The sequence below is a fragment of the Apus apus genome, chromosome 1 (assembly GCF_020740795.1).
Source record: "Apus apus isolate bApuApu2 chromosome 1, bApuApu2.pri.cur, whole genome shotgun sequence".
NCBI lineage: Eukaryota > Metazoa > Chordata > Aves > Apodiformes > Apodidae > Apus > Apus apus.
In genome coordinates this window covers 151,618,714-151,643,742 of record NC_067282.1, presented here as the reverse complement: position 1 = coordinate 151,643,742, position 25,029 = coordinate 151,618,714, and the positions used below count along the sequence as shown (strand labels likewise).

Below are 25,029 nucleotides of genomic sequence, written 5' to 3'. Positions count from 1 at the left end.
TCCTTGCCACTCCTGCTGGAGCTGAAGTTCCACTATCACTGCCTTCTGCACCCCGATCAAATGTGGGCTGCACGTGGACATGTGCAGTTTATCTCCCATTTTGTGACCACTGCCTAAAGGATGTGACTTCAAATTACAGAGTCCTGTGGCTGTCAAGCTCAAAGGGCACTTCCCACTCATAGGAATCTTGCTTTATTTGAGGAAGAAATTAAATGTGTGAATGAAAGGAGTACTCTATTTCTCCTTAGCTGGTAAATACAGGATTTAACCTAATAAACACTTGTCTAGGGTAAGGACATCATCCTCTTTGGTGTTTTGTTTCTTCTTTTACATCCACAGGGTTTCTCTTCCCCTCTCTTTCTCACATATTCAAGATGATAAAAGCTTCAGTGAGCACAGCTACCAGTATTCCAATTTATTCAGCAGCAACCCCTGTGGACTGCTAACAGCAGACTGCAATTCTGCTTGGATTACAAGGGGTAGATAAGCAATTCCACCCTTCATCTATCACTGTCAATGCCGGTAAGGGAGCAACTTTTACCTGCAAGATGTCAAGTAGAGGAAAAGATTGAGAATGGGGGTGGAAAAAAAAGCATGGGGCAAAAGCACAGGAGAAATAGAGAGGACACAGGTCCATTAAGAGCTCTATGTGCAACTCCATGCAGAAGTAAGTAGGAAATAAGGGAATGGGACAAAGGACCTGGGTGCTAACAGGAAAGCAGCAAACAGGAGGAGAAAGGAGATGGCCAGATTCCAAGCAGAATTTTTCAATAGCAAAGAAAATCTCACTTCCAACAAAATCTATGCCTTCCATTACACTGAACCCAGTGTAAAATGGTAGAGATGTTTGATACCTCAGTAAATGCTGATGGATACCACTACATTACAGCCACGATCAATAAATCTCAAGTACATCATAATGGAGCTTTCACATATACGCCTGTCAGTAAACTGGGACAGTATTACAAATAGACAACAAAGGATAATGCAAAGATGGCAAAAATGGAACAACACAGAGACAAGTGCATTTCTTGGAGGATGGAGTGGAAGGCAGAAGAGATGAAAAAGGAGGTAAGCTATTTAGACGTAAGCGACGAAGAACATCAATAATCACACACTTGTTTTATGTGATGGAGGATTCAGGAATGGAAAACAGTAAAAGCAATAATGAGACCTGGGATTAGGCTTTCTTTTCCTTTTCAAAGGAACCCCAAGTAGTCACTTCATCACTACACTTCACTACAGTCATCATCTACAATTAAAGTCTCTGCCCACTCAGGCTAGAGGAGTCCCTTTCAGATTTTTATCATAGAACAAAATGAGGTTTATGTGCATATAAAATATTCCTTTGATTTTGCTATAGGTATTTATTATTTTTGTTATTTACTTGTCTGGCAGATATGTCACATAGTTCCAAACATGTAAAATGTATAACTGATACTAGAAAAGACCAAAGAAGCTGCCTTCTAAGCAGGCAGTACCTTGAGGTTAAAATAAAACTTGTAAAAATTTGTTTTCAAACAACTCTACTCTTGGAATGTCCAATCTTATAACCCAAATACAGATGCACTACTGATTATTCACTTCTTCCTAAGCTTACTTGGTACAGTAAGGAGAGTCTGTACTCCACAGTAAACAATCTAATGTGTAGCCAAGCAAAGTTTATACCCTGGAAAAGTATTGTTTGTTAGTGATTATGTGCTTTCCAGCAGTGCAAGATCTTTCAGAGAGACTGGATGGAGGGAAAAAGCCAGGAAACTTCACAGTCAGCCTTTCCAGCTCTATCCCAAACCCAGTGAGTTTGACTTGGACTGCTTAAGGGATCAGTTTCAAGATTACGAATAGGACACCGAAGTCATTTAAGCATAGTCAAGGGAGATCTTCGTAAAAGCATTTTAAAAATTATTAAAGGAACCGACCATCCAACTGCAGTGGCAATGATTCTAAAAATAACGAAGAGGGGGAAAAAGGAACAAAATCGTGCAGTAATAATAACAAAGCAACAAAGAAATGAGTGAGCAAGAAGAGAACGCTCTCTGGGAGAACACTGCCATAAACAAAAGCAAGAGAAGTGCAGGAAAGGGTAACAGACCAAATGTTGACCTATGTTGAGAAGAAGTGTTGCTCAACTTTCACACGGGGCCCTTAGAGGCCTCACAAACAGTCTATTTTTTTTTAAACACACCGACCAACCCCAGACCAACGACCTGACACCCAGGACGTCTGTGGCCGATTCACAAGCAGCCGCCGCAAGGCGCACAGTGGGGCGGCAGGCCGGGCCAGTCCCAATGCGCGCTCCGATCTGACCACCAGCTCTGAGCCCTGAGGACAAAAAAGCCAGGGGAAGGACGGCAGCCCTGCAGCTGCTGCCAGAACTCAGCCCCGTTTCCCCGCCCCGGCAGGGCCGGGACCACCCCCCTCCCTCCCCAGCCGCCATGGCGGGCCCGGCCCCGCCGCCAACGGCCGCGACGCCTCCGCGCATGCGCCGAGCAGCGCGCGCCCGCTCCCCAGGACGCGGCGGGGGGGGCGAGGGGCGGGTCTGTGGTGCGCATGCGCAGAAAGGCAGCCGGCCGGGCGGGGGCGGCAGATCCCATTCCCTGGGATGATATACAGCCGGGAAATCGAGGCTTCTCTCCCCCCCCGCCCCCGCTCTTATTTGTCTTTTCTTTCCGCGCCCCTATTACATAGTTCTCCGGCCGTGACTTTATTATTTTCTGCCCTGTTCCCAGTGGGTTCATTTCAACTCGGTGGTAGGGTCCCCCTGTGTTCTACCCAATAACAAGCCGTCTGCTGGCAGCGTAATTAGTTGCTGGGCAGAAACTACGCCGTGCAACCCGGACCACGGCGCCGTCGCCCGCTGGGCGGGTTTGAATGGCGGGACGTTTGGTGGGCGGGGAAAGAGCAGAGAGCCAATAAGAGCTCGATGCGGTGTTGACGAGCAGGGCTCACAGCCAACCGGCCGGGCACCTCGCGGAGGGGCGGGGCGGGGCGCTCGGTTGCTAGGGCCGCGCCGTTGCTAGGGCTGCTGCAAAGGGTCGCGGTGCCGCCCGCCCGCCCGGCCCAGCAGCGCCCGCCCGGGCCCATGGTGAAGCTCGCTGCCAAGTGCCTCCTGGCGGGTGAGTCCGGTCCCGTCCGCCCCGCCGGCTGAGCGGGCTCCGTGGGCTGGGGCCAGGCCGGCGACGGGGCGGCGCGGGAACGCCCGGGCCCCCCTCAGTGATGGGGGAGCGGCCTGGCTTGTCTCAGCGCCTCGCCGGGGGGGTGTGGGAAGAGGCGAGAGGAGAGCGGTGGGGCCTGTAGCTGCCTCGGGACGGGAACGGTGGGGATCGCGGGTGTTGTTCCCCTGCCCTGTGCCCCCTCCCGCCTACGGCTGGCGGGGAGTGAAGAGTTGTGTTCAGGGAGGGTGCGAAGTGTAGTGGGACCAGCCGAAGTGCAAGGGAAGGATGAGAGAGAGGGGGGGGGGGGAGAGGAAGGAGAGGAAAGGGGAAAGGAAGAGGGATCGTTTTAAAGAAGTATTTCTACAGGGTGGAAAGGTGGACTGAGGATGCAGGAAGTGTGAAGGGAGGGGGGTAGCTTGTCCTGCCTCTTGTGGAAGGCTGCCTTTTTGCTGGAGGAGAAATTCGTGTCAGAAGTTGGGATGATTCTGAGAGTGTGATGGAAAGGTGGAGCCTTAGCAAGGAGTAGGATGAAGCGTGTGCACTTCTCAGATGCATCTTTTTTTCCCCAAGCAAACTGGAGGTTAGCCTGAAAATATGTGAGGTGAAGACACTGGTTTATTTAGTCAGGATGCATTATGAAGGTGCTGAAAGTAAGTACAGTTGACTGTTATCAGAGCAGGAAGAAAACCGTTTCTTTTTTTTTCCCCTCCTTTTACACTGGGGCCCTGTGCATCCCCAGCCAGAAGCACATAAAACCTCAGTGTGCATACAACTCCCAGGTTTTAACTCCTAGGTTTTCTTTCATCCAGAGTGAAGTGTTTACCCTTTTTTAACTGCAGAAAACCCCATCAACTTGCATAAAGCCAGGTGTGATCTTTCACAAATACAGAATAATTAATCTCTCTTATGCCTCTGTTGATAGTTACTGTGGATAGCATGAGTATCTTGCCTGCCTTCTAGATTTGAAATTTACGTATCATTTGCAGTTTGGAAGTGTCCAGGTCCAATTATATGGGCTTTGCTTAAGTCTTATCAGTTTTATTGTTTAATGTTACCAAAGGCCAAATCCATGACCATTTTAAATTTACATACGTTTTCTTTGGGTGACTCTGTTATATACTTAATCCTTTCTGGGTCTAGAGCTGCTTTTTCCATTCTGTTCACAACACAAACAAGGAGAAGGTCCTGTCCCATATGTAATGCTCCTAAATGCTACAATGATATCCATGTATTATTAAAAATAATAAATGAATGAAACAAGCCGGGAGAAATAACTTCTGTCTTGCAGAAGAGACCAATATAGTGAAAGAGACATAGGAAATTAGTAGGCACAATTACACAGGTAGAAGCAAATACACAGTTTCATAGAATGGAAGGGACCTTAAAGATCATCTAGTTTCAATCCTCCTGCCATGGGCAGAGACACCTCCCAATAGACCAGGTTGCTCAAAGTCCCACCAAACCTGGCCTTGAACACTTCCAGAGAGGAGACATCCACAACTTCCCTGGGCAAACCTGGAGAAGAGAAGGCTCCAGGGAGACCACGTAGCCACCTTCCAGTATCTGAAGAGGGCCCACAGAAGAGCTGGGGACTTTTTACAAGGCCTTGTAGTGAGAGGACAAGGGGTAATGGGTTAAACTGGAGGGGGGGAGATTTAAGTTAGACATTAGGACAAAATTCTTTAGCATGTGGTTGTTGAGACACTGGAACAGGTTGCCCAGGGAAGTTGTGGAAGCCCCATCCCTGGAAGTGTTCAAGGCCAGGTTGGATGGGGCTTGGAGCAACCTGGTCCAGTGGAAGGTGTCCCTGCCCATGCAGAGGGGTTGCAACTAGATGATCTTTAAGGTTCTTTTGAACTCAAACCATCCCATGGTTCTATGATTCCTTGTTCCACATGGAACAGGGAACTCTTGTGTACCTAACAAAATCATTATGAAGACTAGATTGGGTCACAGTACTGAGAGCTGCACCAAGGTCAAAGAGAACAACAGAGGAAAAAAGGGGCTTTTTATTAGCAAGATAGAGACTATTAACCTGACAATAGAAAGCCATTCCCGTGTTATCTCAAGGGTAATTTACAGACACAGTGTAAAAGGTATTGTTGTTTGAGCTTACTATGGAGACACTACTAAAAGGTTTTCATTAGAGAAAGGCAGTTGGCAGTCGCAGGCATTTTAGAGACACACCACAGATTCTGGCAGAATAACTGAAATATGGGTGGAATAAATACTGTGAAATGCAGTACTGGCAGATGAGACCAAACTAAATGAAAAAGACCAGGAAATTTATTTTGAGAAAGTGTAGATGTAACAGGCTAAGAGGATGGCAAAGAATAAAAAGAGGGAAGGAACAACTGGGGCTGTCAGACTGAAAACAGGCAATGCATTAGTTAAGAATTTGCACCGGATGATGCCTGCGCAATTTGGAGCAATGTATGCTTCTCTAGCTCACTTTACAAAGACAGATCTAATTGTCTATTGAAATACAGAATAACTTCCACTCAGAACAGAGTGTCGTCTTCAGCACAAGCTTGAACTGATCAGGGAACAAACAAGCTGACTTACCAGATTTTCTTGTCTAAATATTATGAGCCCAACTCGTCTCAAAGTAAGCAAGCATGCTAAAAACGTTTAAACAAGAACGTTTGTTGGTAAATGCATCTAGGAGCAATTGTCACTACCCAAAACACCCTTACTCCTCTGTAATATTATCTGAACAGATAAGTTTCACAATTTCCTTCAAAACACCATCTAGGAAGCTGTAATAGAATCAAAATATGCCCCTTACTGCATTTATTTATTGACAACATAACAAAAAACTCTTCTATTCCAGGCTTCACTGTCATGAGTGTTTCTTTAAGTGTGAAGCTAGAACCACTGAGGTATTTAATTCCTGGTTTCTGTCCTTTGAACTATCCAGGCTGGTGAGACAGTATGTGAAGAGAGGATAAGCCCTTTTGGAACATGAAGTTAAGGCTTTGTTTTGCAATGATTATGGTATTTTTCATGGAGTGATATGGCCATATGTGAATCTAGCAGTTCTCTGCCATTGCTTTGGATCTTAAGGAGTTTTGTAATAGCAGGCCAAATGAGGCAGCTGCCAGGTTTGCCTGAACTGTTGTGCAAGCCATACCAGAAAGCCTTGGCTCTAGAAGAGCAAAAACTAAAGCCCCTTGATTTTCCTTCCATATAGGGATGAATCAGCAGGCTCTTTTTTTCCAGCCAAGTGACATTGTGTTACGCTGGGGATGCAACTAATGAGCCACCAGCAGCATTGAGTCAGCAAGAGTTGCTCTCTTAGCAGGGGCAGCAAGAAGAGTTCATGGACGAGTGTTACCAGCTTAAGCAGCTTTGGAGTATATAGATGACCTGCTGCTTCCCTGAACTCAATATACAACAAGGATTTGAATCTGAGGAAAAGGATAATCTAAGGAGAGGAAGTAGTCTCCTGTGCAGTACAGTCTCCCTAATCATATTGTGTTTTTTCTCTGCATGATAACGTATCTGGGAAATTGTAATTTTTAGGTAAAAGCTATAGGGTAGACATGAATTTAAAAAAAAAAAAAAGTTGCACCCTGATCTTGGGGCCCTTAACTGTCATTCATAGAGTAGAAATCTGATGTCAGCACCAGTATATACACTAGCAATATTAATTTTCCCACACGGAAAGACTGTTGTGTGCTCCTTGTGACAGTTGTCTTGCCTGTATGCAGAGTTAGAGCATCCAGGCTCTTATGGCATGTGATAATAACAGAAGTGAGGGAAAACAAGATTCTCTAAAATAAAACAAAAATCTTTTATGCTTTTGGTTTTGCAGGAGATCCAGCTGTGGGGAAGAGTGCCTTAGCCCAGATGTTCCGCAATGATGGGGCTCATTTTCAGAAGAACTACACACTGGTAAGGATACAACAGGCTTAAACTGCACTCCAACATGTTTCTAAGTTGCATGAGAAAACCAAGAAGGTGTAGAACAAAATAAATATGATTTTGAATTGAGACATTCAAGATGGTGTCTTGCCCTTTCTCTTACACCTTAGATTATGAGAAGAAATAATATAATATTCTGTAAGTACACTATAAGGGGGCTCATTTTGAAACTTAATGCAGAGTAATTTAGTTAATATTATAGTTTTCATAGAATTATAGAATATGCTGAGTTGGAAGGGACTCATCAGGATCGAGTCAAACTACTGTCCCTGTGTAGGGCACCCCAAGAATCACACCATGTTCCTAAGAGCATAATCCAAATGCTTCTTGAACTCAAGCAGGCTTGGTGCTGTCACCACTTCCCTGGGCAGCTTGTTCCAGTGCTTGACCACCCTCTGGGTGAAAAACCTTTTCCTGATATCTAACCTAAACTTCCCAATTCATGTTCCTGCCATTTCTCCAAGTCCTGTCATTGGTCACAGGAGTAAAGAGATCAGTACCTGCCCCATCTTTTCCTGTCGTGAGGAAGCCATGGACTGCAATGAAGTCACCCCTCAGCTTCCTCTTCTCCAAGTGACCTCAGCCGCTCCTCATAAGTCATCCATTTTCCTGCTGAACCAATGTTTTCACGAGCTTTTGAGGTGTTAGAGAGCTTCCCCCGTTAGGGATTGCTCTATGAAAAAGCATCTCTGAAGGAGAAAACTTTTAATTTAAACTATTAAATGTGTGTGTGGACAGTACGCTTATCACTATGCAAACATGTAGATGTGCTGCATAGCCCCAAGATAATTATAATCTACAGAAACTGTTCCCAGATGAAGAGGACACAGTTTGCAGTCTTTCAGTGTGAGAATCAATGGTGATGACTAATCAGAAGCAGGATGAAAATAAAAGTAAATATAACTAAAGTAAAAAAGAGAATTATGAGTGTGGAGGAAAAAAAAACCAACCCTAAAATATGTTTATTCATTGAAATGAAGATGGAAAGCAAAAGTTAAGCATAGAAATAGCACAAACAAGCTACAAAGCAGAATGAGATAAAAGGTGGAAGAAGCACAAATAACCTCAGTCCCATATGTTAGCTGATCACATGGTTGGTGCAAAGCGTTCTAAGGCTTTAGAGCAGCAGTGTGGTAGTGAACGTAGCCCTGCAGATTTCAGCTAATACCCTTAGCTGTATACAATCAAATGTCTGGATGCTTCCTCTTCTCTGTCTTTTTCCCCCATCAGAGGAAATCTGCGTGGCTTTGACATGTAGGTGGGAGTATGTGACTGGAGCTGTGAGGAGTTCCCAGCAGTCTGTGTTTGATGGGATTGCAATGATTCACAAGAATTGCCTCAGTCCAATGTATAGTTAGTATGCAGTTGGACAGGCTCGTAAAAACTCTTCTGATCCTTGTTTTCCTGATTCTTCTTGACAGACAACGGGCATAGAACTGTTGGTGAAGTCTGTATCCGTTCCAGAGACAAGTGATAGTGTGGTGAGTTTTTCTGTGACATAAATTGGGTCAGAAAGAGGCATCCGGAGCTCAAACCTCACTTCGCTCTTATGCTGGAGGAACATCACTCTGCATGTTCATAAGGCCATTAAGTTGCGTTAAGGAAATGAAGCTGATCATGTACAACTGCTGATACTGCAGGGTTAGCTTCATCTCAAAAATATAAATTTTACTTCCTTGTATCCAACGTGACATCTTAAGTCAAAGCTGTAGCCAGCTTTGTTAGGATTCTGCTTTGTCCTTTTGGGCGCTTGGGTTTAGTTCATGTTTCTTAAAACTACAGAAGCTGGAACTTATGTGTTATTTTCCCCTAACTCCCACTGCTCCCACTAGTGGAATATGAACCATGTGTATAATTGTGTATAAATAGTGCAGGTTACTGTCCCACTCCACATATTCTGTTTCCAGTAGGGATGGAAACCATACTTGGAGCCTTGGGCCCTTGTAATGGTTATACATGAAAAATAGCTATTTCTTTTCTCAACCTGTCTGAACTGCAGTATTCTCAGTGCAGGGAGCTTATCCCTTAGGGACACCACATTGCTGTACTGTACAAAATGCAGGAGTTATAAGTTCCAGTGTTTACTTTCAAAATCTTTCTCTACACTGCAGTTTTCCTGGCAAGAGCCTTCTTTCTGTTTCCACTTTCAGGAATTCTTCATTTTTGACTCTGCAGGAAAAGATCTATTTTCTGAAATGCTGGAGAAACTGGTAAGTCTTATGTAACAGTCCTCTTCTTCCAAAGAAGTGCCTTTGCTTTGAAGATCTGAACTCCCCAGTCTGGCAGATGTAGCAAACTTTGTCTTTAGTGTAAATGGGAGCAATTACCTCAGTTGCCAATGCATCCTGTTCTACCTCTCTAAAACTTGTAAAAGTACCAGAAGAAATACTTTCCAGAGGAAGGAAGGCTGATAGTCACTCAGTTTTCTTACAAAAGAAATAGGGATGTTTATCTGAGGATCCCTGTGTGCTGTTGGTTAGAGTTATTTTTATTTCTTAGAAAAATGTCTATTTTGCTGCTACTCCAGCAGTGGGTTGAGGTTTTTTTGTATTACGGTGATGTGTTTGATCCAACAGGAAGGACTTATTCTTGTCCTTGAGCATAATACTGCCCTTGATTTATTCCTTCACTCACTCATTTCCTTGCCTGTACATTTCTCTGTTCTATTATCACATTTTGAGGGGTAGGATCAATTAACTGATGTGAGGTCTCCTAAGATGGCTAAGTCAACCTAATGGTTCAGTGCTCTACAAGGGGCAGTTCCACTTTTGCCCTTGCACTAGGTCTGGTTTGCAAGTGACCCCTCCAGAAGCTGGCTCATCTTCTCAAACTGGCAGAAAACCTTTCTACTTTTTTCTCTAGGATTAATTTTGTGCTGATTCAGCACGAAGAATCAGCTTCCCTAGGGATCAGATGAGTGCCAGAGCTGATATCTGTAAAGGAGCAGGACCATGCAGACAGGAATGGGGAAAGAGAGCAAAACCACCTTTCCCAGTGCCATCTATCCATTTAGTCAGCTCAGCTGAAATGTGAGGCCTCAGCCAGGGCATAGGGTTCCTGTGTGTTAGGCTTTTTATTTTTGTCTTAGCATCTGTGTTTGCTGTGTGTACAGGCTGGATGTTGACCACATCAGTTTCATTAGAGCTCACAATGTTCCTTTCTTGCTCTGCAGTGGGAGCAACCCAACGTCCTGTGCCTTGTGTATGATGTCACTAATGAGCAATCTTTCAACAACTGTGCCAAGTGGTTGGAGAAACTGAGGGCTCAAGCAGCTGGAGTGCACATCCCAGGTAAGAAATGGGCAAGATTCTTGTTACGTGCTCCCCTCTTGTATGATGGCAGTTGTTGCTGCTGAGAAGTGACATTGAGCATTTATTTTAAGCAGACACAAGCATGGCTTCCTCCAACTCATTTGCTTTTATCACAAAGCAGATAAGGCATGAATATGTTTCCTTTGTGGAACTTTGTGGTTGTTGTAGATTGCTTTCTATACCTTCCACTTCTACAAGTGTTCCAGCATTTATTGCTAACAAGTCCATGGGACAACAATGTCCCCTTATGGCCAAGAAGACAAATGGTATCCTAGGGTGCACGAGGAGTGTGTCCAGCAGATTGAGGGAGGTTCTCCTCCCCCTCTACTCAGCCCTGGTGAGACCTCATTTGGAATATTGCATCCACTTCTGGGCTCCCCAGTTCAAGAGGGACAGGGATCCAATTCAGAGTCCAACAAAGGGCTACATGGCTGATTAAGGGACTGGAACACCTGCCTTACAAGGAAAGAGAGAGCTGCTGCTTTTCAGTCTAGAGAGGAGAAGACTGAGGGAGGATCTAATTAATGTCTATAAATACATGAGGGCTGGGCATCAAGAAGGCAGGAACAACCTCTTTTCACTTGTGCCCAGTGATAGGACAAGGGGCAATGGATTAAAATTCGAGCACAGGAAGTTCCACCTCAACATGAGGAAGAACTTCTTTACTGTGAGGGTTACAAAGCACTGGAACAGGCTCCCCAGAGAGGTTGTGGAGTCACCTTCTCTGGAGACTTTCAAGACCTGTCTGGATGGCCTTTCTGAGTGATCTGCCCTAGTTTTGGTCCTGCTCTGGCAGAGGGGTTTGACTCGATGATCTTTGGAGGTCCCTTCCAACCCCTGACATTCTGTGATTATGTGAAGTCAGCATTTCTGGGTTGCTTTTGCTTTGTTCCATTATTTTTTTTCCCTGTAGGTGTCTTAGTGGGGAATAAAACAGACCTGGTTGGTCGTCGAGTTGTGGAGCAGAAGCAAGCACAGGAGTGGGCTGAGAAACAGGGCCTGGAATACTGTGAGGTGTCAGTGGTGAGTATCTGCTCCTTTCATCATCTGTGGAAATGGGTGTTTGAGAAGTTATCTTCACTTTCAGGTAAAGAAAGATAATTGGGTGCTCTCCTCCACTTATTTGCCATCTAACTCACCCTCAGATTGAATGTCTTTTGTGAACCAGTTAGAGCAGAAGTAGCCAAATGCTTATTCCATCTATTATTCACGACTTTCTTATTTCTTTACAGAAGGAGATTAAAAATTTTGAGGCCCCTTTCCACATCCTGGCAAAGTCATTCCACCAACTGTACAAAGAGAAAGTGGAAACTTTTCGCTCACTAGCTTGATGGCCACGGCCGGGATGACTTACTTATCCTCTAAGCTGCTTCTAGTGCCCAGAATCCTGCAGGATGGAATACAGAGAGAAGAAAAAAAAGATGAGCTATTTGCTTCTTCATGGTCATCTTCTGGTAATTCAAAATAAACTAGAAATAAGCAAGTAGAAAGACACTCTTCTGAAGTTGCTACCTCAGCATTCCTTTCATGTCCTCTAACTTGGTTCTCTGCTCACTGAAATTCTGCTAGGTTGCAGGAGGCGGGGAGTAAAAGGGGAGGGCAGAATGGAAATTGCCAGCTCTCTGCTTTGATATTGTCTTGTTTCTTGTCTGAACAGACTTCCTGCTGCTACAAGCAAGGATTTAGAGGTTTGGAGAAGCAGAGAGGAGTCTGACAGGATGTTTTTTAACTTAAGCAACCCAGTCTTGATACATACGCTGCAGGACAGGCCTGACTCGGCCCTGCCACTTGAAAAGCATTTTCAGTAGGGGGCCTATGCCCTAAAATCATCACATGGAGAGTGAAATGTGTGGGGACTGAGCTGTATTTAGGTGTGTTTCTAGGAGTGCCCAGAGTTTGAGGCCTGTTTTAAGAGTGATACCTTTATCTGTTGTAGGACTGACACGCTGATGACTAACGACGTGTTTCTGACTTTTACAATCTGGTTCGTTTCTTCAGCGTGGCTCACTTTCACTGCCTGGTAGGAACTGTCTTGCATCTGTACTGCTGTCACTTGGTGACGCAGTGCCCTCTGCCGGTCCCAGGTCACAAGATTTCTCAAGAAGCTATCTCTTGCAGCGAGCAGGACTTCCTACAAATTGCCTTATCTGTGAAACGGGGTCAGATAGCAAGAATACCTCTTTTATTCTGAAGATGAGTACAAAATTTAAAATAAATTATCTTTTCTTCTTCATGTCTCTGTCATCTTATGTGGTTTTGTGTCATTTTTCTTTTTGTCAGCTGAACTTGACAGTACCATTAGGTTCAGTTCTCAGTCACTCTCTAGAATCAGAGTCCTCTTTGTTGTTAAACTTTCCCTGCTTGTCCTTGAATTTTGAATCAAAGGCCACGATTCTGATGTCGCTAGTGGAAACAGGACCAATGAAAGACAACCTGGCTAAGTTATTCTGACTCAGCCATGTCTGGATGGAAGTTGTGTATCAGAAAGGGTAAAATCCTAGACAGAACTGCTTTTTTTTGTGTGTGGAGTACTAGTGTTGCATGTATAAGGGTCAATTTGCTAATGCAGTATGTGAAAGCATCTGTGTAGGGTACTGTCTTATAACTAAGCCTAACACTGAGGGATTCAAAACTATAACCTTCCTGTTATCCCAGATTATGTTAGCTTCCCTTGGGCAAGGAAGCTTAATTTTGTAGAGTAAGCACTGAATGGTTTTTCAGGCAGGCTTTTCAGGAATCTGTGTTTCAATACTTTTATATGTGCATTTTATAACCATTTTTATGCCCAATGCTAGGAAAAGTACATTGGATTGAACATAAGAAATATGGCTGCAGATGTTGTAACTGAGTTTATGAAGCACTTCAAGAATCTGGAGAAGCAGCTGGTCTCATTTCACTGGCAACAGTGTGTTGATGCTGGGAATTAGCTAGGGAGCATGAATACCAGCTAAAGAGAGTAAGTAGGAGCTCAACAACAAGAAAAGAAAACACATAGGTTCTTTTGCTAGAAGCCACCTCAAAAATTGCAGAACCAGCTGGAAAAGCTTCTTCCAAAGAAGGATGGACTCCTCTATGGGCTTAGGGTAATGAGAAGGCTCACTCTTTTTTTAAATTGGATTTGCATTACTGGCATTTTCCTCTTACATGGGTTGTCTTGTTAATTCTGGGGGGGTGTCTGTTGATTTACATGGGCTGAGTAGAGTCTTGCCTGCAGGTGCTAGTAGCTCTGACTGTTAAGAATAAAAGTTATTTTGGGTGCTGTGCTGATCCAGTTAAAGAACTAAAGAACGTTTGTTTTGATTTGGTAGCTCATTTTCCTCTGGTTCTATTGATGATGTGATTACAACACAAGACAGATATTTTTTTATATTGAAAATAGCATGCCAGGTGTGTATGCCACCTGTGACGTGGTATATAGGGGGGATGATCACCTTGGGAATAGGTGATAAAGTAAATCCTGTGTGATCTTTAACCAGGGAGTTCAATCTCTGCACCAGAAGGACCTCCCATAACTTCAAATGAGCAGACTAAATGCACCAGTAAGATGAAGATTGGTGAATGCTGTTTTATTAAATGAATGCAAAAGCTGGAGGATCTCATTAAGGGAATGCTCGCAGTGGTGATTTGTGATTTATAGGGAAGCTGCTTTTGAGAGGTTAGTGAAGAAAAATGCATCTCATGCAGGGAAAGATATATTGCCTGGGAGAGGAAATGTATGATCTAATTAGCTAGCAGTAGGAATTCACCCACTGCCCCTTTCCATCTTCCCACGGGCCATAAGTAGAACTAAAAAAGGTTGTGTCTAAAGCATGTTGCCCAACTTGCTTCTTACAGGACTATTTCAAACACTAACATAGACATGGTTTAATGTCCTTCAGACTTGTGTGTTTGACAAAAAACATCTCAGTCCTTCCAAATGCATTTTAAAAGCATAATGTATTGTCCTTCCTGGGTAGTGTGCTATATAATACCAGCATGATGCAGGTGATGCTTGTTTCTATTTTTCTAGCTGATTTGTGACCTTGATTGTAGAGGCTAGTACTGAAGAGTGGGTAGACAACATGGGATCCAGATATGGGAAGGCCATGGAAAGTAGTTTTGTGTCTGTGTGAAGGACTTGAGGGTAGTGGGTAGGTGAGCTGGACAAGCAGGCTGAGTAAGGATCTGAAGCCATTATTAGGTTACTCATACCGTGTTCACTCGCTGTTGCATGAGGATGCATGTTTGCTGCATATAGCCTTGGCATCACTCTGAATTACAGGCAGAGTGGAGAACAGTCGGCGGAAGGCAGAAAGCCTCTCTGCTGGCCAGGAAGTTTCTTGTCTTCTTACAGCTCCCCTACTTTGTCCAGCTGTGCAGTGCTATAGGTGCTCAGCATGGGTGTTTACAACCCAAGAAGAGACCCACCTCATCCAGAACGGAAATTTCAGAGGAAGGAGGAGGAAACAAACAGGCCTTTAGCCATTTCAGAAAGATACATAGTCCTTCTTTTTCCTGCTTGCTTATTTGATGAGGCAAAAAAACATTCTCTCCTCCTTGGAGTCTGCTGCACAGAATCTCTGTTATACTTGTGCCCTGCTTTACTTAGCTCAATGCATCACCAGCTGATTTTTTTTATCCTTCTAATTTCTACATTATCTATTCCCGGGACTGCAAGACATTTCTTCTTAGAGAGATTAATAGATGAAAGAAAACAAAAGTGGAATTTTTAGTCAAATTATCTTGAAAGAAAGAGCCTCGAGAAGCTGACTGACATTCTGAAATTTTACTGGAAATTCATGTGTGTAAAGTTGGCATATTAAAGATGCTTTAATGGTTTTGTTTTGTCGTGCCAGACGTATTCTACTGTGGAGTGAAATGCAGGATGTAAAATCCCAGAAAGATCAGGTTTTATTGTGGGAGTTAATAGGAGTTTCAAAGCTGATCATACTGTGATAAGATCTGTTCAGTCTTAACAATGGAGTGGTCACTGCTGTTCATAATAAAGCATTAAATATACTGAAATGGGGCTGTCAGAACAGTCTTTTCTAGATATTTATTCATTTTAGAGACTTAAAACTTAAGAAAGGACATCTTTCAGAAAACTGATCTGATAAATGGCACCATTTGGACTGGGGTTATTTCTGATATAACTTCAGTGACTTGAAGGGCTGGATTTAGTCTCTTATGCCAATTGACTCCCCTGGGTAAGCTTCATTTCTTTACCAGCTATACATCTTGGACCGATCTGACCTGATAGCAAAAGACACATGATGTTGTTGAAGATGAAATACTGCCTTGGGGCAGAAGGATAAACTGCGTGGCCTCCTGAGGTCCTCCCAGCAATACTTTCTATACTTCTATTAGATTAAATGGGGAAAGAAGTAGCGTAGAAAGCACAAAACAGGCTAAGTCATAAACTAGCAATTAAACTGGGAGCTGGGCTGGGCTACAGCAGAAAACGTACAATCTATCCCAATTAAGAGCTGTATCTCAAGAGAAACCAGGAGCCTGGCGCAGGTGCTGACAGCAGAGAAAACACTGCCTTTCTGTTCTGTAGGCAGCAACTGCTTTCTACTGATGCTTACACAGATCCATGGGGGTCCACAGCCCACTGAAGGCTGTGCTCTGCTTTTAATAATTACTGTGTCTATGATGTGCAGGTGACAACTACTCACAGTTGTTGTCTTATCTGACTGTATAAAGCCAGCAGTGTGATGGCAGAAAATCTGCCAGTAACAGGAAGATATTCCTATTCTTGACACTATCCATGACAGGATCCCTTTCTCCCCGTCATTCTCAGTCCTTCTTTTCCTATCTCATATCCACTTCTTGATGGAAAATACCACTTCTGCTTGTTCTTAGCAAGTCGTTTTTCCATCTTGGAGATGGTTTTCCATAGAAGCTGGGGCTAAGGGATTCCTAGGACCTTTTGCAGCAGAGATGGAGTCTGAGCAGGAGATCTTCAAGGGCCATGTTGGCCTCTGCAACATCTCTCTTTGCCTAAGGGCACATCATCTTTCTGCTTCTTGTGTCCTATTTCCTGCTCCTGCTGTCATCTTGCCTTGAGAACAATGTCTTCTGTGCCAGTTACTCTTGGCTCTGTTGACCCGGAACAACAATGCTTGGGGGAGGGAGAGAGAGGAGAGCTACTCAGTCTCTAGTCTTTTCAGGGATCTAGGTGTTGTGACTCCATGTTGAAGTCACCTGTGAGTATGGGATGTTGCTCAATCTAGAGTGTATTTTCCTGGCAGGAGACCCCCAGCTGAGTCCTGGCAGTGTCATCTTGGCTGTTCAGAGCTCACCACAGTGTAACTTTCACAGACACTGCCGGTTCTCATTCTGACTTGAAGGTTTCATGGCGGGGGGGCTTTTTCTCCTTGGGGGTCTTTCTCTCATTCTTCTGTCACAGCTTCACATATTTCCTCCCCTAGAGCTGCTTACCAAGAGAAGCCTGGAATTGCTCTCCTTCCTGGCCTCTGAGATCACATCCAAATCCAGCAATGTTTAAAAGGGAAATGTGACAGACCCTACATGTCAAGCTGGGGTCAGGGATGGGGTCAGTTTGATGAGTTTCCCTCCAGTCAGATATGCTTCAGTTGGAGAAATGTGGAGCCTATAATCTTTCTGCACAAGTACTGGAAAAATACATGATATAAGGAGTTCAAGTTAGCGACTGTGAGCAGAAAGGTATAAAGGCAGAACTGATAAACTGCTATGTCCCAAATAGGGGAAATGCAGGAGCAGTAGGAGAATAGAAACGACATAGCAAAGAGTGGGGTTTATATCCCCTCCTGAAGAGCCCAAAGTATTTGCTGAGACAGAGTGGGAGGCCGGGAGTTAGGGATGGGAAGACCGAAGGCTTTTCCTGGCTCATAGAATGATGTATGGAAATACAGTGGGAGGAAAAGAAATTTTTGCATGAGCCATTGAGGGAGAATGAGGATACAGGGTAGAGCTTTGGATAGCACTGCAGGTGGGAAGGCAGGTGGTAAGAATAAGTAACTGAACAGAGATTTTCAGAGCCAAGACCTCAGGGCCAAGGTCAGTTTGGAGAATTCAGAGCCATGATTAGTAAGGTCAATGGTAGCCATCAGTTTAGGCTCAGGATGCAGGGTCTGCCTTAGAACAAGGCAGGATGAGTTAAAGTCTGCATGACAGGGTTGATGCTGGGATTTGATGGGGCAATAGTGAGAATCCAGAATGATAAGCTTAGAAGTAGAGTGGGAAGATAAGAACAGTAAATTGTGATGCTGTGAGGAGCAGTGGCTGGAGACAGTATATGCAGATGAGACCAGAAAAAATAGAGTATGTAAGCTAAGGACACTATCAAACTAAAAGTGTGGAAGAGTGTGAAGAGATGTTGGGAATTCAGATTGAGTGCAGTTCTTCCAGGGGGATTTCCAGGCGAAGGGAAATAGAAGCCTACAATTGTTACCTACCTGTCTTTGTATCATTTAAAACATAATTTTTTTCCAGCACTCTCTTGATTTTCTTTTGCCAGCAAGTGGGGTGATTTATTTGATTCAACCTTTTTTTTTTCTTTTTTTTTTCTTTTTTTTTTTTTTTGGGCGGGGGAGCAGGGGTACACAACACATAAGCTGCTACCTTATTGTGCTGCAGCATTAAATATGAGAAAAAACTTCTTTGCTATGACAGTGACAAAGCACTGGAACAGGCTGCCCAGGGATTTTGTGGAGTCCCCTTCTCTGGAGACGTTCAAAACCTACCTGGATGCAGTCCTGAGTAATGTGCTCTAGGGGATCCTGCTTTAGCAGGGGATTCACTTGGATGATCTCTATAGAGGTCCCTCCCAACTCTGACAATTCTGCAATTCTGTGATCCTGAATATGTTCATCCATTCAGAGAATGGGAAGAGAACCTGCACCTCACTTGACCAAACAGAAGTGCCCACTACAACTTGAGCATTGACATCTTACAACAAAAACTTTGTTATCAGCAGAGGACCTCCCCAGAATATCAGTATTTAACCTCAAAATAGAAAAATACAATGTGAGTGAGCTCAATGTAAAACAGATAGAAACCAATCTGTTAATTAATTAAATTTTCTACAATAAAAAGATGCCTTCAGCTCTGCAAGGGAGGAATCCCTTTTCTGCATTGGTTTCCCTTCTCTGCTCTTGCTAATTTATTTTGATTCCTGTGATGCGTTCCTTTCTCTTGGTCTATCAGCTGTCCATGGGCATTGAGTGCTATTCCTAGAACTTTGAGATGTTGGGTGGCTTCAGTTTGGGGACTGTGAAACTGGGAGTTTTGAAATTCAGGTTGCAGTTGAAGCATTAGGCATAAAATGAGCTTGTAAGGGCGGCAGAACAGTGTCTAGGAAAGACATATCACAGGGTCAAGATAGATCTTTTCAGTGCTGTTGTCAGCAGAGAGAGATCAGGCTGAAATGAATGTGAAAATGTTAGATGAGGAAGGAACGCTGGTGGATTTGGAAATGGGTAAACAAGTGTGGGCTTCTTCTGAACTGAGGTAAATGCAGGGGAAAGGATGCTGCAAGTCTCTGGATGCAGACATCTGGGGAGGTAAAGGAGCATTCTTGGTCACTGTCATGAAGCTGGGTAAGGGCAGTTCTGGTGTGAGCAAAAGTAATGTGGAGTCTGTCCTTGTTGTTTCAGCACCTATTCAGACTTGGGCATATTTCCCTTAGGTGGACTAAGTCATTGCTCTTAATGGCCCTTCCAGCTAAGACTGCCGGTAGGGTGGCTTTCCCTTTTGACCAAACCAGAAGTGATCACTGGATGCCATATCAGTCGCCAACCATTTTGATACCTGATTCCTCTACGTTGCCTGTGCCTCTTGCCTTTTTCCTCCTGTCTGTCTCTTCACAAGTTCTTCTAACTATACATCCCCACAATTCTGCTACACCTCCCATTATAACAGCCCTCCCCATTGCCTCAAGACTGCTTAGATTCCCCCCCCATGTACTGGTCTTTCTCTCCACCACCATCCCCTCCTTTGCTTCTCCCCTCCATCTGGTACAAGGGTAGAGCTTGTGCCTTGTTCAGCTGGCTAGTGCTGGCACAAAATGACCGGCGTAGGAGCAAGAGAGCTGTGCCCGTGTTGGATGTGTGTTTCGACGCGGGTGAGGGGCATCCGAGGCAGGCACCCTTTCCTCCTTTTATCAGACTGCACTCATTTATTATACCATCTGTTTTCCCAGTGCTGGAGATGATGCTGGGGATATGTGACTTGAGGCACTCAGGCAGAAACTGGCCTGCACAAGGCCAGCCATGTGTTTGCCTCCTAGCGATGCAGCGGTCAGCAGCAAATTCTTTGCCGCTGCCTCCTCTCAGAATGGGAGAGAGCAAGCGTGGGCCTGGGCGTGTAGGAGACACAAAGAGCTTAAATGTATGGAAGTGGGGGGGGAGAAGGGGAGAGAGAGGGACTGGGGTACATGTGTATCAGCTGGAGAGAGCTGTGGGGAGGGACAGACAGACAGATGGGCAGAGTGGGGGAGAAGGGAAGAGGAATGGACTGTAGAGAGGGAAAGACAGAAGAACTGGGCAGGGGGAGACAAAGAAATGGATGGGCTGGAGGACAGTGAGAGAAGGGATGTGAAGGAAAGAAAACCAGACAGACTTGGCAGGTGTGTGTGTGGTGGGGAGAGAGATGGATTGTCTGTGGGAGAGATGTGTGTCTGCTAGGTACTACAGTAATAGGTAAGTGGTAACTACAAAGATGGAGATAAAGTGGGGGTGAGGGGGGAGCAGTACATACGTCTGTGTAAGGAGGAGCTGCATAAAGGGCAGTGAGGAAGAAGAGCTGTAAGGAAAGAGGAGAGAGATAGAGGAGAGTTGTAAGAAACAAGAAGCAAAAGAGCAGGGCTAGAAATGAATGTGGGGGAAAGAGAGACATGGGAAAGCAAGGCAGCAGCCCTCAGAGTGCAAACAAGAACTGGAATGGTGCTGGGGAAGAGAAAGGGGATTTGTATGAGAAGAAGAGGGACACTCACATGTTTGGGGCTGAGGTGTTCTTACTGGGACCTGTGAGAGGATGCAAGGCAGGGATCGGAGCGCAATTCCTCAGCATGAAACAGAAGCATTGTTGTGTATGCAGGGCTCACTGCCAGTGCAGAGACTCAGTGGACCTGAGAGTGTAAATGCCACTGTGCTAGTGCAGACTGCTCCCTGCCTGCTCAGCTGCAATGTCTACCTGAGCACTTGCAACCTGTGGACTGCCTTTTTCCAGTGTACCTACTTGATTGTGAGGACCTATTTAAGATGGCAGCTCAGGCATTTATGTGTCATTTTCTTCCCCCTCCTCTTGCCCTTTTCCTCACAGTGTACTGTAAATGGAAAAAGAAATGTGAAAATGTAGTGTCCACATTCAAAGGGACCTTCTTAATTCTTCTATCTCATATCATAGACACCACCTTGCTTTGCTTTCTGACTTGACCTCCCCCCTTCCCTTTGACTGTTTTTTCTCTCTGTCCTTTTGTGGAGAATGGCTTTCATCTTCTTCATCTCTTCCTTCAATTTTCTGTGATTTTTAATTTTTACTCTTCCCTGTAACTCCATCTCCTCTCTCAGTTGTGTTCTGGACTCCTAGTTTACATGTCTTCCCTTGTTGTTGCAGCTTATTCCTTCCAGTTGCCCTGGTTTTTATTTCTACTCCTTTTTATCTCTCACTGATTCCTCCATCTCCTTCTGTCTGTGCCTGTCTGCCTGCTTTCTCTCACTCACTGTCTGTCTCTCTTGAACTGGGTTGTGAATTCTGTTGGCATCAGAGTGGGACAAACTGTAAAACTGAGGTTCCCAGAGGGGCAGGTTGTGATCATTTTATTTTTACAACGTCCTTGGATGTGTAAAGGTGTTTGTTTGAGGGGGAGGAGCAGTGCATGTGCTCCATGTGGGAGAAGAGAGAGGAGTGCAGGCCAGAACGAATGAAGCTTGTAACTAATATAGGTCAGTTGCAGAGAAGATTCCCCATAGCCTGAGAAACACAGGAGTGGTTTGTTACTTCAGACTGGCTACTGGAAAGATGGCAACTGAATAGTTTTATCTAACAGACAAAGCCAACCTGGAAAAGTGTCCTGCCAAGGAATGCAGTAGTGGTGAGCATGGAAGGAGGACAAGCTTTTCACAGGGGAGTGCTCATCTCCCAGCCACCCCCTTAACCCAGGGAATAAGCAACCTGAGATTCCGTTTTACTGCCTCTGAGCTGTCTTCTCCTGTGCATGTTCCTGTGTGGCTGATATGGAAGAAGGAGCATGGATGAGGCAGATAAGTTTCTCTGTGCCTCCTGCCAGACCTGCTCACTGTGTCAAAGCAGACAACAGAGCAAACAAATTAGAGAAGCACAAAGGAGAACCATGCCCCCACAGCTTTGAAGGATGGGCTCATGTTCTTGGTCAGCTTCTGCTGGGGTTGGTGCTGCCAAGGAGACACACATAGCATCATCAAGGCCCTGAGCTTGGTTTGGTGGAGCTGGATCAGCCAAATGCAGGGCCAGGAATAGCTTTGCCCTGCAGCAGACTCCTCACTTCCCGTGATTTGCCACCATACAAGTAAACTCTGCTTTCAGACTTTTCCCAGAAACTTTCACAAGTGGTCAGTAGCTGCAGTGAATGACTGAAAGAGGCAAATTCACGATGAGCCCAGCATTTGGCCTTGGGACCTCTGATTTAATTTCTATTACAAATTTTGTTGTTATGCAAGACTGATGTTAATCTGGTGAGATGACGTTTAGACATCAAAACAGACAACCAGATTTTCCAAGGTATTTGGAGCCTCTACATCTCTGAAAAATCCATGTGAGATGCTGAGTGTTCAGCACTACTGAAAATCAGGACAGTTCTTTGATGTCTAAACATTGGAGTTAGAAGCCCAAACAGATGTATGTGTTTTGCTTTCTTTTTAAGATAGGCCTCCATTCCCGAGGCAGAGAACTTCTACCATCTCTACCATTTCTATCCATGGCATACTTTTCTGTAGTGAAGCGTCTGACTGACTTAATCTGATGTTTTTATCCCGCTTCCTCCATAAGAATTAATATTTGGGATCGGAAACCTTTACTATGATCATGTAAAACCAAATCTAAGGAATTCATACGATGGCTCTGTGGACTTAATACACCAGCTGGCTTTCTCTGAAAAAGTGTCTAAAGTACACATACATCTCACGGGACACCTCCCTGACTGTGTGGGACTACAGAAAGACACACTTCTCACAATGAAACTAGTAACCTGTTATTGACATCAGTGGGACTTGGTAAAAAGTCAGAGGAACTAAATAACCTATCCCAGAGATAAGGGACTAAGCATTTCTCTTGTTTTGCTTAGGATGTTCCATCAAGGGTCTCTTTTAACCCTGGTTTATTACTGAGCATCAGAGAAATTAAAAGTTCACTGTTCCCCTCCTGATACCCTAAACTATCTGACAGGAGAAAATCTAGAAATGTCCTAAAGAAAACTAAAGTGCATGTAGCTGCCTTGCAGAAGGGTTACCTGTATCTGTACCTCCAGACCTAGGAGAGCAAGTCTGCCCCAGGCAGGAAGCCCCAGTGATACCTCTGTGGCTTCTGAGGACCAGATGGCAGAAGCTCATGTTTGGACTGGATAGTGGCTTTAAATGGTGGTACTAAATAGATGAGGCTGCATAGGATCCTCTTTGGTATCCCAGAATATCGATCAGTGTCAATGTGAACCATCCTCACTGTAGGCCTCACCTTTCCCACAGATTTACCATTGTGCTGATGCTTCTAGGAAGATTCTGAAAAACAAACTACAAAACACAGCCTCTCTCTTTCTTGCAGTGTTTTGGGAACTGCTTTCTTTACTTGAAAACAGGCTTTTTTCTTCCTTAAGAGTGAAACCACAGCCACTGCATATTTCCTCATTGGAGTTTCATTAACTTGTTTGTCAAGAAATTGTGACTTTTTAAACTTGTGAATTCTGAAGTTGAGCTGGAGATACTATCCCTTACCATGAGAAGCAGATCAGGAGTGAGAGTCTGTTCTAGTTACAGTCAATGGATGGATGGCCAAAGGCTGTACTGGGAGCAAGGCAGTTACTTGTGTCCATATTTCATGCATAATGGTCAGTGAGACCCATTGCTTCTCTGATCCATTCTGGAGAGCCTTTCCCTCTGCTTTGACCTTAGAGCAGATTCTGATTACAAAACCTGTGCCACAACCTCTTCACCAACTTGTTGTTTCCTGGAATATGCTTCTAGGGTGGGAAGTATGTGGGAAATATCTGAGCCTGGTTTTGGATATGAATGGGAAGAAGAAAGAGGGTTTCCGTGAAGAATCTGGTTACACAGCAGAGAAGGAACATATGCTTGTGAGTAAGTGGGTCTCAGACTTTTATATATTTATTTATTTACAAGATGGTTCAGCATGAAGAGAGCCTGGGATTATAGATCAAGTGTAAAAAAATGTGTGTTCTGTAGTGGAAAAGTATGAAGGACAGCATCTGGTTGGATAGTTTATGATAGTTATGCAAATGCACAGGAAGTTGGTGGGATGGAGGAATGTTCTCACATCTGATTTTCTCTGCCAGACTTATCCAGTAATTTTGTATCTATATTTATGCATATATCCTCACTGCAGATACTTCACAAATACTGGAATTCCAGCTATAGTGACTTGTTAGCAGCCTGCCCTCTGTTAGAGCTAATGGGTTGCAGGCATTGATTATTTTTTTATTTTCTGTTCCTATTGATTAGGAGGCTGCTGTTCATACAAACCTCAGCACAGCACGGAAAGGGAAAGAGAGGCAAAACAGTTCACATCCTAGTAATTCATCATGGTGGAAAATTCATCCTGGGAATCCTAGTCTTTCCCCACTATCTATTTCAAGTAAAGAAGGAAGCCTTTCCCTCTTTGCAGGAATCAACCCACAGGGCTCCTGAGCTAACCCTTTTTTTCCCAACCATCTCCAAATAGCAAACATTTCAAATGTTATCACTCAGTGGAAGAAAAGGTTGCATGAGAAAAAGGAATCTTCCCTAGAAAGCACAGGAGTTCTAGCTTCAAAAGTCAATCTGCAACAGATTTTCTTGGGTATCCATAGTACTCAACTCATTTATAGCAGCAACCAGATCCCACTAAAATCAGTGCAAATGGTTTGGTGGGCTTTGGGATTATGCTCTGAATTTTTCAGTGCCTCAGTGCCTCTTCAAACTAGTGAACATGTTACTTTGTAAGGGTGTTATAAGGCTAAATTAATTGTTTGCCAAAAAAAAAAAAAAAAATAGCTTGGAAGACAATATAGGTCAGAAACCGAGGGAGTTACATATTGCAGCCTTATAACCTCATACTTGGTCCCTGCAAGAGTTCCACTCCTGTCTAACACAAGGATTTTTAATCTACTCTCAGGGCAGCACCAGCACCACTTTTGCATGGAAACCTACTTGTTTTAATTGTTAGACCTCTGTACCGTATATCTTCCTTCTTCTTTCTTCCTTTCTGGTCACAGTGTTACACTAGAGGTTAATCTCCTGTAGTGTTTGAATATTTGATGTTTAAACTGTCTTATATGCTGATCCTCAAGTTATATGAACCTGAAGGTAAGAAGAGAGAACCACTGAGGCTTTTTCCATCTGTATTTATCTCTTTATCTCTATCATGTTCACCTGTGATTCTCTGGCAAAAGCACAATCTTCTTTCCTCCATTTGCCAGTTTGTTA

The 25,029-nt window shown here is 44.2% G+C and overlaps 1 protein-coding gene across 4 annotated transcripts; it reads left to right on the top strand.

The window, feature by feature from the left end:
- The first annotated feature begins 3,021 nt into the window (after positions 1 to 3,021).
- IFT27 (intraflagellar transport 27) lies at positions 3,022 to 23,733 on the top strand. Of its 4 annotated transcripts, none has more exons than XR_007888568.1 (8): positions 3,022 to 3,116; positions 6,973 to 7,052; positions 8,504 to 8,563; positions 9,233 to 9,292; positions 10,255 to 10,372; positions 11,307 to 11,416; positions 11,626 to 11,847; positions 23,572 to 23,733. XR_007888568.1 is itself a non-coding variant. In XM_051610186.1 (7 exons), the coding sequence occupies exons 1-7, from the start codon at positions 3,083 to 3,085 to the stop codon at positions 11,722 to 11,724; spliced, it is 561 nt and encodes a 186-aa protein (XP_051466146.1). In that variant the 5' UTR covers positions 3,022 to 3,082; the 3' UTR covers positions 11,725 to 12,626. The 4 variants fall into 4 exon arrangements, 1 of the variants encoding a protein (XP_051466146.1); XR_007888567.1 differs by lacking the exon at positions 23,572 to 23,733 and adding an exon at positions 12,392 to 12,626; XR_007888566.1 differs by lacking the exon at positions 23,572 to 23,733 and adding an exon at positions 12,330 to 12,626.
- Positions 23,734 to 25,029: the final 1,296 nt, after the last annotated feature.